General features: G+C 36.8%; 1 protein-coding gene across 2 annotated transcripts in view; it reads right to left on the reverse strand.

Moving 5' to 3' along the window:
• The window catches only part of Syt1 (synaptotagmin 1), a 521,493-nt gene that overhangs the window by 189,125 nt on the left and 315,285 nt on the right, over window positions 1-17,083 (reverse strand). For both annotated transcript variants that reach the window (XM_036169618.1, XM_036169617.1), the window contains exon 4: window positions 9,048-9,230. In XM_036169618.1, the coding sequence (XP_036025511.1) occupies window positions 9,048-9,213 (166 nt within the window). In that variant the 5' untranslated portion in view covers window positions 9,214-9,230. The remainder of the gene's footprint in view (window positions 1-9,047; window positions 9,231-17,083) is intronic.

Here is a 17,083-nt window from a genome sequence, read left to right on the forward strand (position 1 = left end):
GCGAGTTTCAATCCCTTTATTATAATATTCTCTTAAGTGAAAACCAAAACAAAGAAAAAATAAAGCCAAGTGCTGGAATGTAATTGCCCACCACATAATATTCCTGTGTTTTCTGCTCTGAATTCTTTATCAAGAGCAACAGAAACTGGTCTACACCTGATAGTCAGCCATATAATAAAGGGTCTTATATAGTCTTTTATCTTTTATTTTTATTTTTGTTTTTTGTCTTTTGTTTTTCGAGACAGGGTTTCTCTGTCTAGCTTTAGTGACTGTCCTGGATCTCACTCTGTAGACCACGCTGGCCTTGAACCCACAGAGCTCCCCCTGCCTCTGCCTCGAGAGTGCTGGGATAAAAGGCATGCACCACCACTGCCTGGTCTTATATAGTCTTAAGTGTGAGCAAAATAACAGGCTCCAGGTTTCTACATCTGGAACTTTCCTTATGGATTTGCTTCTGCAGGCAGGTTCACTTGATGATAAGGCCTGTGTGTCATACTCTACCTAACGTGGTAAGGAACTGACTTTTAGAGATATTTACAAGCCTCTATCTCTACGTGTGAAGTATTTCAGTGAGGTAATTCTTGAGCTGTGCTAAATATCAGTCCACAGTGTTATCTGCATCCTTTATTTTCCTTCTATGGGCTTACTTAATATCCTTGAGATGCCAACAAAATATAGCACAAGAAGCTCCAGGAACTTAGCTGAGATCTTAATTCACTTGGTAGCTTTATGTGCTTACATTTATTTCATACCCCTATGCTCTGGAAGTTTCTAGAATCCCTTAACACTTGTTCGTTTTAAAGGAATGAACTGCTTGGGGGGATTTTACTGTGTAATAGGATTTCTGAAGGAAACCACAAGGACATATAAACATCCTGCCTGAAATGCAATCCCAGTAGCATGTAGTTAGCTAAGTTTCGACTCCAACCCCAGAATACTGCTAGAATTCTATTGCACACTTGCTCAAATTCAGTATTATCTACAATACAACAGTTTGTGACACATATTTTCAAATACTTTTCTGTCTCACAAGTTGAACAGATAATATAAAATACTCACATATATAATTTTAAAAATCAGTGAAATGTGTTAATTATAAAGGAGAAATAAGGCCATGAGTTACAATAAAATAATCTGTAATAGTTTACAAAATTTATTCATATTATTTATTATAATACTATTTATATTATTATTATTTATATTTATTTATACTACACTAGAAAAAACCACAATGAAATGATCAGATGCCTGAAACTCACTGCTCTTTAGAGAAGACAATCAAAAGATGATTTTTAATTGGGAACAAAAATCAAACACTAGATCTTAGACAAATATTATCATAAAATGTAAATTATTTCATATATTTGATAAACATGCAAAACCACCTTGCATACACATACACACATACACATACACACACACACACACACACACACACACACACACACACCTTGTTCTAGGTCACATAGGTATAAACAGTTTCCTTATATATATATGTACTATGGAGATTCTGAAATTGTGTGGGATACAGATTGTGGCAAATATTGCAGGATGAGTAGGTTCTTGGATCCACACCATCCATTAAGTGCCAGGTCCTGTCTCATGCCCAAGTTTTAGTACACTAAAAATAGCCCGACAAATATTCATGATATCCTGTAGGGGGCAGTGCAAACTGTATTAAGAACTACTGCCTTCGGTGAAGTAGACTTTCTACTTCAGAATAAAAATTGTAAGGGTGGTGGTGGTAACTACACACACACACACACACACATACACACACACACGCTTGGAGGGGGATGGAGAGGAAAAAGGAAGAAGGGAAGAAGGTAAAAGCACGGAGGGAGAAAAATGCACATACATGCATACGTACACATACAAACATTTGCAGTATTTTTAACCAGTATTGAGCTAAAATGATAATAGACAATGATAGCACTAAACTAGATCAGCTAAACTAAAATGAAGGATATTTTTGTTGAGTGAAAGTACAGATGCCCGCCTTGTGATGCTTGTGATGAACCGTAACCTGTATCTCTACTGTGTCTCTCTTTCCAATAGACTCTCTCATCACTGTCCTGATGGAGTTGATATTGCAAAGTTCTTATTCTGAGAATAACATTCATCAGAGTTGAGCCTTTTTCTTGCAGATTTTTTCTATTTCATAGAAGTTAATAATAATCTCATTTAACATTTTAGCCATGCTCTCTGCAGTTGAGGAAGTACTGACTCAACAGAGGGTAGGGAAGTTGACCCAGATAGCTAGTTCATTTCCAGAATGTGTTGTTTTAAATGTAAATAAGCAGGTGAGGAACATGGCAGTGCAGTATCTAAGTGCAGGAAGGACAATTAAACAAGTGTGGAACTGAAGTAAATAACTAACTACTCACTTATCAAGCTGGGGGATGTAGAAAAAATGGATTCTCTTAAAATCACATTTCAGGTATTCAATTGTTTAATATAAGTAAAAATATGACTATTTTTGAACAGGTTACAGTTTATCAATAGTTTTCAATATTTTATCATAGTAAGAGGGTTTGAAGCCTTTGTGACATTCTTTTAAGGCCAAATCTTAAAACTGGAAATGTTTTCTGACAATACCTCCCCACTTCTCACCTATACTCTCTACTTTAAATAACTTATTTGGACAACTCTCTTATCTAAGAAAGCCTCAGAATTTTTTATTTATATAATGGGAATAGTAGCTATTTTTACTTAGTGGTTTTCACAAGGCTTATTGGAGATTCATATATGCACAGCACACACAGGGATGCTAAGTGCTCAGTAAACTTGATCATCAGTAGAGTAATTATTGCTGTTCACATGCTACGGATCACTGTGTTTCTAAAAGGTCTCTTCATTTGTGTCTTGCAATCGACTTTTTGACGTTAACATTATTGTTCATGACATTGACGTAGGACAATGACTTTGTCTTCATTTTGCAGCCACATGAGGGAAAACAAAGTTATCCCACTACACTTTACTTCACTGATGTGCACATGCTTATATTATTTTCATCGCTATCATCACGACCTGCTTAGTTCCTAGACATCTGCCTACTGAGTTTTAAGGTTGCCCCTTTCAAAAAGTGTTCCATACAGCTATCTGTCTTTGGAGCTGCTAATATAGTATCATGGGAGGATGAGTGAGGAAGACATCTTGAACTGTAATAGTAGTTGAGACTTGTTTTATTCATATTTTACTTTTCAGTGTCCATATATTATTTCATTTGAAAAGGACCCTTGGCTTAAAAGGTTGGCAATTTATTTTCAGGGTCCAGTTTCTGCAAACATAGGATAAGGACCATATTACTCAGCATGATGGTAAGTTTTTAACTACGACATCTACAGTTTGCTTTTAGCATCAACTGATTTAGTATCAAACAAAACAGATCCAGGCCACCTCTTTTTGGAGAAAAAGATTTCTCTTGGTCATAACCTCAATGCAGTAGTGTTCAGATCCTAATTACATTATACCTTGTTATCAGCCCCCTTTCAAAGTACAGGACAAACCAAAGATGTGTGAGTATCTGGGCTTGGAGAATTGATCTCTCACTGGGAAAGCAAGCAGGAAGCCCCTGTGGATAACCATGAGAGGTGGAGAGCTTTGGAAAGAGGGGACCTCATCCAGTCTTGCTTTTGAAATGAGGGATTGCTTTTTCTTATAGTGACAAATTAGCTGGGTCTTGAATGATGAACTAGTATATCAGGGCCAGTGGGTTTGAGAGATATTTCAGGATAATGTTCAAGGGCTTAAATTCAGGTGGAAAACTGGTGGAGAGAGTTCATCGTGGCCAGCATCACAATAAGAGTTCTTATTTAAACTTCCCATGGCAAGAATGCAGAATAAGAATGGAGGTGAATTCAAGGTAACACCCTAGCAAACAGCACATCATTTTAAGAAGTGAATGATAAGGAAAACATGAGGATCAGCCTATAGAGGAGAATAAGGAGGAGGGAGATGGCAAAGAAGCAAAGGAGGGTGAAGGCAGAAGCTGTCTGGCAACAGTGGCCAATTAGTGATAACGTGCAGAAATATCTGCCTACATGAAGCTTGACAATAACTCTCAGTGTACCAAGATGTACCCAGTGAGCTGAAAGAAGACAAGTTTAACAGTGCATGAAGATGGGAATCGGAATAGGAGGCACTGGATTGTCAAAGGGCATGAAGAGAAGGCGGGGTCCAGGTTATGGTTTTTCACCTGGTGGTGTGAAGGGAGAAGACAGACAGGTAGTTTGAGCAAGGCAAGGTCAGGGGAAGAACTTTTAGAGCATGGAGCAAGCACACTGGATTCCTTTAGCACCCATGCTGTGTGTAACTTAGCTAAGCACTCTCTGATGGGACCTCCAAGCACACAGTAGGCTAAGGGGGATGACAAAAGGCAAGGCCAGCAGAAAAGGAAAAGGTTAGAGAAGATGAGGGGCTACGGAAATCCTCCATCATCTTCCCTGGAACAGGCACCACAGAAACAGGCTTAAAGAATACAATGCACACATATTCAACTGCAAAGTTTCTGGAATTTTCTCAGTTTGGGTGACTGACCTGAATAGAGGGCTCTTCTAAAATAGAACTAGAAACTTGTTAAAGCGACAGTGTGAATTTAATAATAGCTAACATTTAAAGTGTGCTTTTTCTGTGCTAGACACCCTGCTATACTCTGTATATGCCAGTGCCTTTACCCACCAACTTAGCGACGAGGATACTATTTAAGATCCTATTTTCGTAACAAGAGGGGATGTATGCATAAAAATGATTAATTAATATGCCCAAGGTCACAAAGTCACTGAACTATAGATTTAAGACTTGGATTCCGGCAGCCTATGCCCATAAACTCTGTTTATTCCTATATCAAAGTGCATATCACCAAACGTTTCTGCATCAATATCAACAACTATCCTTAAGCCTATCACTCTTATTCTGGACTAAGAGTGGGGATTTGGTTATTTTGCTGTGTGTGAGGAAACGTGCACTCTACTTCAAGGAGCTCATGAATATCAAAACCTTAATTGTAGCTATTTGGATGACATGAGTTCATGCTTTACAAACTAACCATGGCCTTAGTCACATTAAAATCAAAGTTGCAAAATAAAGAAGCATTCTGGAAATCCTTGTCTGCTTCATTTAGATAACAGTGTGCAGAATGAATTGAAAGATAAAAATGCTCAGAGCATTTACAATTTCTTTTTCCTCTCTCACTCTCTCTTTTTTTTAAATGCAAGCCCCACTATGTTATGGATGATATCATCAGGCAATTTGATTTGAATATGCCCCACACTGGACTGTGTAGATTGCCTAACTAATGACATGCACACTCCCTGCCACTGTGACACCTCTCCTCTTACAAGTGGGAATTTCAAGTGACAGACTAAAGCTGTTTGCTATCAATTTTGCAAAAACCATGTCTGCCAGATAGCCAAGATTTAGTTCAGAGACCCAAATCAATTAATATTCTAATTTGTTACCTGTCGTTAGCATCTTATTGTGTTATGCCAAGTCAAAAGTGATGGCCTTTCTATAGCACATGCCCCAAAGGAATTTGAGTTTAGGGACATATTTTATTTTTCTCAGTGTTGCTTCCTATCTGAAAAATCCCATTAGAAATTTCAATTACACAGGCCATAAAAACTTTCATGAATTAAAGTGAAAATGTAGAATATTTACTGCTAGACATTTTAATAGAACTGCATGACTGTATTAAAAATACCATTTTCTAAAACACATTTACTTTTAAAATATCTTAGATATTTACTTGTTTCACCTTCTAATAGTAAGGAAAACACTAGCAACATAATACTTTGCATAAATCTTAGGGGAGCCTCACGTTTCTAGTCTTTCAGGGGGCAGGTCACAAGCAAACCTCTTTGGAGGAAAACACCTCCATCTAGTCTCATTTCTAGTACCTAGTAAAGGGAAGTAGACTGGGGAATATCTTGGGAAGAAGTGAGATAAAGCTAGGCAAGTGAAGTGAAATCCCAAACAAGGGATTTAATATGTAATGTTTTCCAGTTGATTATTTTTGTACTGATGAAGAGAGGAGAAAAAAAAATGTGTAATAGCTGAATCTTTGTGGGAAAGAAGCAGGGGACATCATAAAGATGGAAATATGTTGCTTTCTAAAAGTGAATGTCATTGGTAAGGACTGAAATGGAGTTTTAACACTTGCAATGTAAAAAAAACTATGTTTTAATTTGCTAGCATCTTAAGGCTACAGAGCTTGAGGGAATGTGTAGGATATAAGTGAAATTGTCATTAAATAATTCATTTATTCATTCATCAAATATATGTGAAGAGCCTTCTATGTGCCAGTCACCATGAATGACATCACCACTCATACAACATATATAACTTACTTTCCTCATAGAACTTTTATTATTTTGGAGGGATCTAGAAGAACTAAAAACCAAGTAATAAGGAGTATTTGTTATGGTAGATGGTGCTAAATAATACAGAGAGAAAAAGAGCAAGAGTCAGGGAAAAGAAATGCCACAATGGATGAGTTAAAGGGTGTTGCAACTGTAAATACTGTGGGTGGATTAATCTTACACAGGAAGATGACACTGTATGGACATAAAAGAGACGAGGAAATGAGTTAGGGTGCTGATGCAAGCACATTACAGTTCCATGGTTATCAGGCTTGCTATGTGTCTCCTAACATTTACTCTTTTAGGGGAGATGATGGTTGAACCCGAGGCAGGAGATGTGTCTCACTGTTTTGTCCATTGTTTGCTCTGATTTACTAGGACACATTTCTCTTATGGCAACTATTTGGATAAAGGATTCTTTAAGCCAGAGTTTATGTCTATAATGCATGTGTATGTTTTATATGTTGAATTTCTAACATTAAAGTTATATGAAAAGCACTTCCAATTTTATATCAGTCCATTAGCTGAGCAGTAGAGCCAAACAAGGAACTGAGATCTTGTTTTTCTTACTCAAGGGCTTGAGCTACTGGACCATCTCTCCATCTCCAGCTCTTCCCTTATGGGGCTTCCTGCTGAGAATAGTCATCACCAATGACCCTGTTAGTGCATGCTTCAGAGGAAGTTGAATTTGTGAATAGTGTGAACAAAGCAACACATTTCTGATCTTTGAGGCATGAGAAGTTATTATAGATACATTTTTATAAATGTTATCTTCCATCTGGAATATTCCAATAGCATGTTTATCGTTTCTTCTTAAAAGACACATTGTATTTTATTGTGTGCCTCCAAGTCATCCTCAGGTCCTAAAACATTGTGTCTTCTGCTACACAGATTCAAATTCTGCTGCTCTTGTTAGGGTATATTTTGGAATCAGTTTTAAGAGGCCAACATCACTGGTATGAACGCCAAAGAGTTTACAAAAAACAAAACAAAACAAAACCACAAACGAACAAAAAACTCACAATAAACTACTATATGATAATACTCCTGATCATAGGAATTGTGTCCAGGGCTTTTCCTAAACAACTGAGTCAGTGGCATTAAAACAGATCAATCACTATGATGGTTTTGGATTAATTTCAGGGAGGCAAGGACAGTTCAATCCTTGTACATGAATAAATACAACTGATCACATTGACAGGATAAAGGGTAAAGCAATATGATCATGTCAATAGAAAGAATAATTAAAAAGTAATAAAATATTCTTTCATGATAAGAAATGGCCAACAAATTATGTATAAAAGGATTATACTTCAATATGATAAAGGGCACACATGACAGCCCCAGAGGTAATACATAAAAACATCCCCTCTAAAATGTAAAAAGCAAGGATAACCTTACACTTTCATGCAACTTAGCATGGCAGGTCTTAACCAGAATAATAGGGCAAGAAAAATAAATAAAAGACATCCAAAGTGCGCAGGAAAAGATTTTCTTTGTTTGCACATGACATGATCATAGATATAAAGAGATCTAAAAATTCCATTATCAAACTTTTAGAAGTAATGAATGGACTCAGTAAAGTTAAAGGAACACATTAATGTACAAAGATCAGCATTATTCATACATAAACCATGCACTACCTCAAACATAAACCAAGAAAACAATTCTATTTATAATACTAAGAAAGAACATTAACCTTCATTTTTAAATTTTATTTATTATGATTAGTGTGTGTGAATGTAGTATGTGTATGTGTGTCAGTGTTTGTGTGTGTGTGTGTGTGTGTGTGTGTGTGTGTGTGTGTGTGTGTGCATGCTCACATGTGCCACAGAGCTCATGTGGAGGTCAAATGACCTGGGTCTAGGAGGCTGAAGAGCAAGTAGGAGAGATGGTCAAAGGATGCAAACTTTGATTTAGATGGGAAAGTAAATTCAAGAGATTTATTGCACAATGTGGGCTGCAGGAATCTTGAGTTATGTTAAGAAAATGAATGTTGTTCACAGTAGGAAATGGTTCTATGTGAGGTACTTATGCTATTTAGTAAGATTTAATGAATTTACAGTATTTATAGCTCAAAATACTGTATTATACACAGTAAGCATATCTGTAAATATACAAATAAAATTTGGAAAACTAAATATCACTGATTAAATTTGTGGTACATTCACTCAAATAAGCTTAGCTCTAGACTTTGTGTTTCTCATTGACAAATAAAATATTAAAAGTAGGTAAGCACTTTTGAAATATTGACAAAGTAATGAAGAAAACAAGTTTTAAAAACTATTAACAAAGGAAAGAAAATCAAACATAACAGTGGGAAAGTATCAGCTAATATCATCTGTCCTATATAACAATTCCATTGATACAACTCTAAACTATATATAACACAATGTATAGGCATTACTATTCCCAGAGAAACAGAAAATGAAGGAGCAACCTACATTAAATACAACACACAAAATTTTGTTTTAAGCTAAGATATTATTTTTAAAACACAGCTAAAGAAAAAAATCATATTCCATTTCCAAAATCACTTCACTTATCACTGGAGTATCATTGAAGTGCCATATGATAGATATTACTAGGAAGAATAAATAGTATATTGAGTTCTGCCGATTTTCTAAAGATTCTAATGGTTGCTCAATTTTTTTTTCCTTTTTATTCAAGTGAAAACACAGTACTCACATGGAATTTTATGCAGCTCATTCATAAACTTTTCCTTCAGCTTTGAAAAGGCATCTTCCTTTCCTTCCCCAGGACTGGTTGGCTCGGTGGCATTATGTGGGACAACAGTCGCAGCAGTGGTGACTGGCGGGGCGGCCAGACGCTCATGGTGACTCTCACTCACCATTTTTGGTTCAGGTGAAACTAATAGGGGGAAGAAAGAGAAAGCTAGCTCAGAAAGCATGCCTGACCCCATATAACAGGTGTATCCAAGACGAAAACACACTGCATGCACCTGCTCACTGGGTAAGCAGCCTGTCATTAGTATATTACTTTATGTTGGCTCATGAAATATTTATGGAACCACAGTGAATGGAGAGCTCCTTCTGGGAAGGATGAGACCAAATGTAGTTACTGAACAGCATTCTCTACTGATGGTACTATGTTAGCTGTCAAACCGATTAGCTATGTATACAAGCCCAATTTGGACTGTGTAAATTTAACTTTTAATGATATCATCCCAAAGTGTGCAGGAAATGACTGTTGACACACCCTTGTTCTATACTCCAAGCATTTTGTATTACCTTAAAAGAAAAACACAAATCATGCATATTAGTGTTGGAAATGTTGCTAAGTGATTACATACATTCAAAATGTTAGTGACTTTTAAAATAACTGTACATAATAGCATAATATTAAAAGCCTAGGACACCATAAACGTTCTACAGCAAATGTCTTGAATTTCATATCAAGGATAAGTTTTCCCCCTAGTTATTTTTTGACCTTTACCGTAGGTGACACTCTAATCAATAATTTACTTGTTCTGCTAGGTGGTATTTTTAGGTCACTGTAAATGTGGCATAATTGACTTCATATATCAAGACACTGATAAAGAAACAGGGCTTGTCTGATTAATTATTTAAACTCACGTAGCTTATCTTATTGAATTATTTTATCAAATTCACTCACTCAATCATTTTAAATGTTTATTTACCTTTGAACTAAAAAATCCAATTAATTATAAGGTTGTAAATGAAAACATTTTGGCACTGAATTATGGAGACAGTAACTTTAGTCTTATTCTCCAGCTAAATGAATTTTGAAAAGTCTTATGACCTTTCAATTCTATCCTTACAAAGTAGGAAGAAATAAACCTGCTTTCTGTCTTACTCAGGGTTACTATTTCTGTGATGAAACCACAACCAGAAGCAAAGCAACCTGAGGAGGAAAAGGTTTATTTGGCTTACACTTCCATATTACTATTTATCATGGAAGGAAGTCAGGACAGGAACGCAAACAGGGCAGGAAGCTGGAGGCAGGAACTGATGCAGAGGCCATGGAGGGGTGCTGCTTACTGACTTGTTCTTCATGGTTTACTTAGCCTGCTTTCTTATAGAACCCAGGACCATCAACTCAGAGGCGTCCCACCCCCACACAGGGCTAAATCCTCCCCCATCAATCACTAATAGATAATGTCCTATAGCTTGTCTACAGATGGATCTTATTGGAGGCGTCTTCTCAATTGAGGTTTCCTCTTTTCAGGTGACTCTAGCTTGTGTCAAGCTGACATTAAAAACTAGCCAGGACACTTGACCCCTTGTCAACTTGACACAACACTACAACATTAGTTGGCAACAACTATTCCTTTTCTGTTTATCCTCCACATCTAGTACTAATAAATACCACAATATAAAACATATCAAAAACTTAAAACTTCAAGCTTTTTACAAATTTGAATATTTTAAAAGTTCAATCTCTTTAAAAATCTCTTTAAAGTCTATTTCAAAATCCAAAATCTTTTTAAAACTTCTCGGTCTCTCAACTAAGGGTTCCTTTCAAATCAAAATAAATGAAATACTTTCTTATTTAAAGAGGGAAGAACCAGGGCAGAGTCACAATCTGAACAACAACAACAGCAGCAACAACAACAAAATAAACTCTAACAGTGCAAATAACTTAGTGTCCACTGTCTGTAATTCACTCAGAGTCTTCTTGGCTCCAATGGCTTGCTACAGTACACACAATGAGTCTCAGGCTGAGGCCAGCTCCACTGGTATATGCAAAATTCTGGAGTCTCCTATTACAGCTGGGCTGCACTTCTGCCAATGGCCTCTCTCTTCATGGTGCCAAGCCTCAACTTCACTGAACATCCCTTTCAGTCCTGGACCTTCAACTGCTACTGAGGCTCCACCTTCACCAGAGGCCTCCTCTGGCCTCTCACAGTGCCAAGCCTCAGCTGTTCTTTATGACCTTTTCATCTCTCCAAACCAGTATCATCTGGGAGATTCTTACACATGACCAAGTTTTGGCCCAAGTCATCTCTGGAACAGAGTTTATGTGCACTGATCCCGAGGAAACACTTCCCAGAAGATTTCACCTCAATGATGCTGGTCTCTTTTTAATCACCACTAACTGGGTTTTGGGTGTGTGCCAGTGTGTCTCTGGGCATGGATGTTCTTTCTTTATTAGTTTGTTTATTTTGTTTGCAATGTTATTTGCCTGTTTTCTAAAGAGAGAGAGGGAGAGAGAAAGAAGGCACAGAGTTGGATGGGTGGATACATTAGTATAATTGGTGAGGATACACTTTATGAAAAAACCATTTTCAATAAAAACAGAAAGAACCTGAGATGTGGCTATGATATTTAAGCCATGTGCACTACACAGACTTCCCCTGATCTAGTCCTTTCTGCCAGTCAAACATTACAGTACCATTTAAGTACTCAGTACAGGTGTATTTATGATTTTTTTTTAAAAACTATTTACTAGTAAAGGGAAAATACTTGTTATCTCACTAGCAGAAAACAGACTGCTTAATTTTATATCTATAGTCATTTAGCTTGTGAGAAAAGAATTTTAGCACATTGGAATTGCTACAAAATTAGAATTGAAAGAAAAACTATTATTGGATAGAAACATAAAGTCTCTTCTAAAACAGGGAAAGGCTAAATATTAATAAGAAAGGACACCATGTAAGGAACAGGATAATTGGGAAGAAGGGTAGAATAGAAACGTATTCCAGGGACCCCAAATAATAGAACATATCAAAATCTGTGGAAGGTGTTCATCCTTGTTCTAGGAATCACTGCTAAAGAATTCTTGATAGAAAATTTAATATAAAGACATTCATAGGAACTATAATACCAGAAATTACCTAACAAAGTGAATTAAGTGTGGTCATTTATAAAATAGTAGTATTAAGCTTGTCTTACATAGCTAGAAACTTGAAAACACAAGGGAGTATTAGCTGCAAAATACAGGCTATGAGACATTACACAGATTGTACCATTTTTATAAATAAAGGACTCTCACAGAAAAGATAGATTGAAATATGCTAAATTCTTGGCTGAATTTTCACTTTCTTCCATGTCAATGGTTCTCAACCTGTGGGTCATGACCCTTTGGGGGTATATATATCAGATATCTTGAATAAAAGATATTTACATTATGCTTCATAACAGTAGCAAAATTACAGTTATGAAGCAACAATGAAATCATTTTGTAGTTGGGGATCACCACAAAATGAGGAACTGTATTAAAGGGTTGCATCATTAGGAAGGCTGAGAAACACTGTCCTATGTGTTTATGTTCTCTATACTTATACTATGGTATAAGTCTGAGTTATTTTACATTATAGAAATCCCTTTAAGATTGTTTACGCTTATGAAAACTGAACCCTACAGTATGAGTGTAGCATCCCAATACCAGACTGAAAACACTTTCAAATACAAACTAAATCTCAAGAACAAATGGTGGAGCAAAAATCTCAGCAACAATACATGAAATAGCCATTGGTTGAAATACAATGTAGACAAAATAATAAAGTGTCATAACAGTTAAAACTTTGTGGTATAACCTGAGGAAAATCAGGATCATTGTTGTTACGACAACCTTCACTCCCTTATATTTACTCTTTTTAGGACTTTAATTATGTCTGACTCTAGATCTAAAACTTGGTATAGCTTTCTCAGGTAATATAGTGAGCTATTTTATAATACTGCATAAACATAATTTATCACTATTTCCATCTCTAAGTATTGTAGTTTATAATCAAAGAATACAAAATTAAAGGCCAAACAAATGGGCAAGGAATTATCAAAAAAATAATACCAAAGAAAGTATTTGAATACATAAGAGATCCAAAACCTGTAAGTTACTTTTGGACTAACCATTAGAAATAGTCCAGGAGAAATGAGGAAACAGGCTGTTCTGTATTAGAAGGGGAGAAAGGAATTTAAGGATTTACTCCATCAGTGTCTTCTATCTACCATAGAGCAATATGAAGCCAACACAGGTGCCCATGCATCCTTCTTGGCCCAATCTCAATGCTCAGTTTCAGTAAGGAGTCCTGCACTTTATACTACTTTCAGAGAGTACCAGATGCTGACAGACATAGCTAAAGACTTCCTTCATCAAATTGGACCTGGCCAAGAGGAGCTGGCCTGTCAATTTCTCTTCCCTAAAGACCACTGTAATCCTATCACTAGTGGATGCTGATATACAAACCCATCTCTTGCCTCAACCATGGCCTGTTGCAATGCATTTCAACACCATATAGAAAGCATTCTTTACTGAACTGTGTCAAACCGAGGTAAGGTTCTCAGGGAATGTGATCACATTCGACCTGAAAGAACTTGGAAAAATAATGAACTACTGTCAATGCTTTCACTTAAAGTCTTTCCTTGCATGACGATCCTTAAGCAATAAGTGAAGTGTAGCAGCCTAGCAGCATATCAAACTCGCCCCCAAGTTTGCAGGTGTTTGAATGGCAGCCTCAAGGTGCATCTTCTCTCTGCAACTCAGATGAATAAATGTTCTTGGGAGATCTAAGAGGAAAGCAGCAGATTACAGGGCTCTCTTATGGTGGGTGGGGCCTGGTTTTGGGCAGCAGATACAATAAAAGGGTTAGATAAAGAGGTGCAAGAGGTGTTGGAGAACATTGTTATGAGTTTCCACAACATACAGAGAAAAATTAAAGTGCTATGTCACAAAGTGTTATTTCTAGGTTTACTTACAAGCTGCCCCAATGTGTCTAAAGCAACAATATTTGCTTTCCTGTTCCCCTTTCTTCTTCTTTTTTTTTTTTATCTTAACTTTGCTTTCTGTAAAAAAAGATACACTTAACCTTACACTGTGTAGGTGGTGAGTGTTTTGATATAATCAAGATATAAATTCCAGTGTTAGACCATCAGCAGCACCTTCTCAGTCCTTCTCACAGGCTCTGATCATGGGAAAAGCCTATGTAGATAGCACATGGTCATAGTCATATCATAGCAGATTTAAGGAGGGATCAAGATCTTATTCCACACAGGTCTAAGGCCAATAAACAACAATTATACAAACAAATCTTTTGCCATACATGAAGCAGTATTCTCACTGTACCACATATGTATTACCATAATCCTTACAATAACCTGTGAAGGGAGGTCTATTATCTCCATGTTATTTCTTTATTTTAAAATTACATGTGTATGTATTTATTTGTGTGTATGTATGTGTGCCTGGCATGTGTAGTCACATATGCCATAGTATATGGATGTTGTGGAATGTTCTGTATGTCAATGTGTTGCTCTGATTGGTTAATGAATAAAACACTGATTGGCCAGTAGCCAGGCAGGAAGTATAGGCGAGACAAGCAGAGAAGAGAATTCTGGGAAGTGGAAGGCTGAGGCAGGGAGACACTGCCAGCCAACGCCATGACAAGCAACATGTGAAGATGCCGGTGAGCCACGAGCCACATGGCAAGGTATAGATTAATAGAAATGGGTTAATTTAAGATAGAAGAACTACATAGCAAGAAGCCTGCCATGGGCATACAGTTTGTAAGCAATATAAGTCTCTGTGTGTTTACTTGGTTGGGTCTGAGCAGCTGCAGGACTGGCGGGTAAGAGAGATTTGTCCTGACTGTGGGCCAGGCAGGACTGGAGAAAACTCCAGCTACATATGGCCATGGAGGTCACAGGACAACTTGTGGGGATTGATTCTTTACTTCTATCAGCCCCAGGAACTGAGCTCAGGACTTCAGGTTTGGAGGCAAGCACCTTTAACTCACTGAGCCATCTTTCAAAATCATTTTTAATTGAAAATAGACTTTTTATACAATATAATTCTAATTGCAGTGTTAGAGTTTCCCTTCCAAATGTCCTCCCAGATCCTTCCCACTTCCCCACCCACCCAAATCCACACACTTTCTTTCTCACCCTCATTAGAATACCAACATGCATCTAAAATGATAATGAACGCAAAGTATAGTCAGGCCAATTAAAAATCTTATCTAAGTATGTAATTTATGAAATGCTCTGATGGGCCCAGAGCATACACACAAGGAAGAACACACATACGCTTTGCTGAGCCAGGATTCCAGCACAGATGCCTCACCCAGAACTGCTAGCCACTGCTGCTCTCTCCCACATCACCAGCTGCATGGTTTGAGTCTTTCAGATCCCTCTGAGTTTCAGTAGAAAGGCTCCTCAAAGGCTAACACCACACTTACAGTCCCCTGCATATCTGTATCACGGGATCCAGAAAGCATAACAAGAAATAAAACTGCAAGTGTGGGTTCCCTAGGCATGCTTGTTTCCAGAGCAGTCTATATGCAAAACTGGCAAATTATGTTATGAAGTTCATATTTTTGTCCCTAACTCTTGTATGTGGCAGACTGATATCTGACAATATTGAGTGACGTGGGGCTCCTATTACATAGCCTAGAAGGAATGTTGAGTGATAGACTGACCACTCAACAGAATTCATTCTTTTAATTTATGTTCACACTTGTGTATGTCTGAAGTGGGAGGTTTTTTTTTTTTAAAGATTTTATGGCATCTCATTTTCACTCTCTGCCAGGATAAACCACTGCTTGCCTTGGTATGCTCAGAATGGTTGGTATCCTCAGCAATGGTCCATGTCATGAATCACTTTGGTGGAACCTGAGCAAAGATAATGAATCCTGTTTGCTGTCTGAAGCCTTCCTGTGTCAACAAGTACCATAAACACTAGCAAAATGAGAGACAACAAGTTTGAAAGACTTTAGAGGCAATATTAATGGAAAGGCTCTATCTGGGCAACATAGTTTTTGTTAAACATAGTTTTTATTTTACAGTAATTATAGACTTACCAGAAATGATAAAACGGTACAAAATCCCACATAGCCTCTATTCAGTTTCCTCTAGTTGTAAGATCTCCTACAAGTGTGCAACTTCAAAACCAACATTAGTACAATGGTGTAATATTCACTGCCACTAGATTTTTACACAAATTAGTGTTTATGTATGTAGATGTATAAAATATTAGCATGGGAATAGTTCTATGTACTAAACATTAGAAGCAAGATACAAAACTATATTATCAGCCTAAATGAACTTATTTCATGTCATAGTAATATATATCCTATAGACTATGCAGTCCTGAAACCTAGAAATCATTAATCTGTTCCTCCCTCTCCATAGTTCTGACATTTCAGCAATGCTATAGAAATGCAACTGTACAGCAAGTAACCTTTTGAGATTACCTTTTTTTTTTTTCATTTACTATACTATATCCCAAGGCTCATTCAAGTTGTATATCTTATTAGTCTGTCCCTTTTCACTACAGAGTAATATTCCATGTTAGGAATGCTTTAACTACTTACCCATTGCAGAATAGTTCTCATTTGAGGCTATCTCAAATAGAGCTTTTATGAAACATTCTGTCAAAGTTTTTGTGCCCAGGCAGTGCAACTGCTGGGTCATATGTTAAATGTACATTTAACTTTATAAAATACTTCCAAATTCTTCTACAGCATAACAGTATTTGACATCCTTGTCTTTGGTGTATGAGAAATATAGTTTGCATCCATAACAATATTTGGTGTTTTCACTATCATCTCTTTAGCAATCCTCTTGAGTACATGTCACACTACACTCCAGCTTTAATTTGCATTCCTCAATGACATATGAAGTTCGACATATTTTTACAACATTACCTGCCGTCTATATATCTTCTTTTGTGAAAAACGTCCATTTATTTCCTACTTGGATGGTTTATTTTTGAGTTTTAATCATATTTAATTTTTCCATATTTAT

Source organism: Onychomys torridus, chromosome 20 (genome assembly GCF_903995425.1).
Source record: "Onychomys torridus chromosome 20, mOncTor1.1, whole genome shotgun sequence".
NCBI lineage: Eukaryota > Metazoa > Chordata > Mammalia > Rodentia > Cricetidae > Onychomys > Onychomys torridus.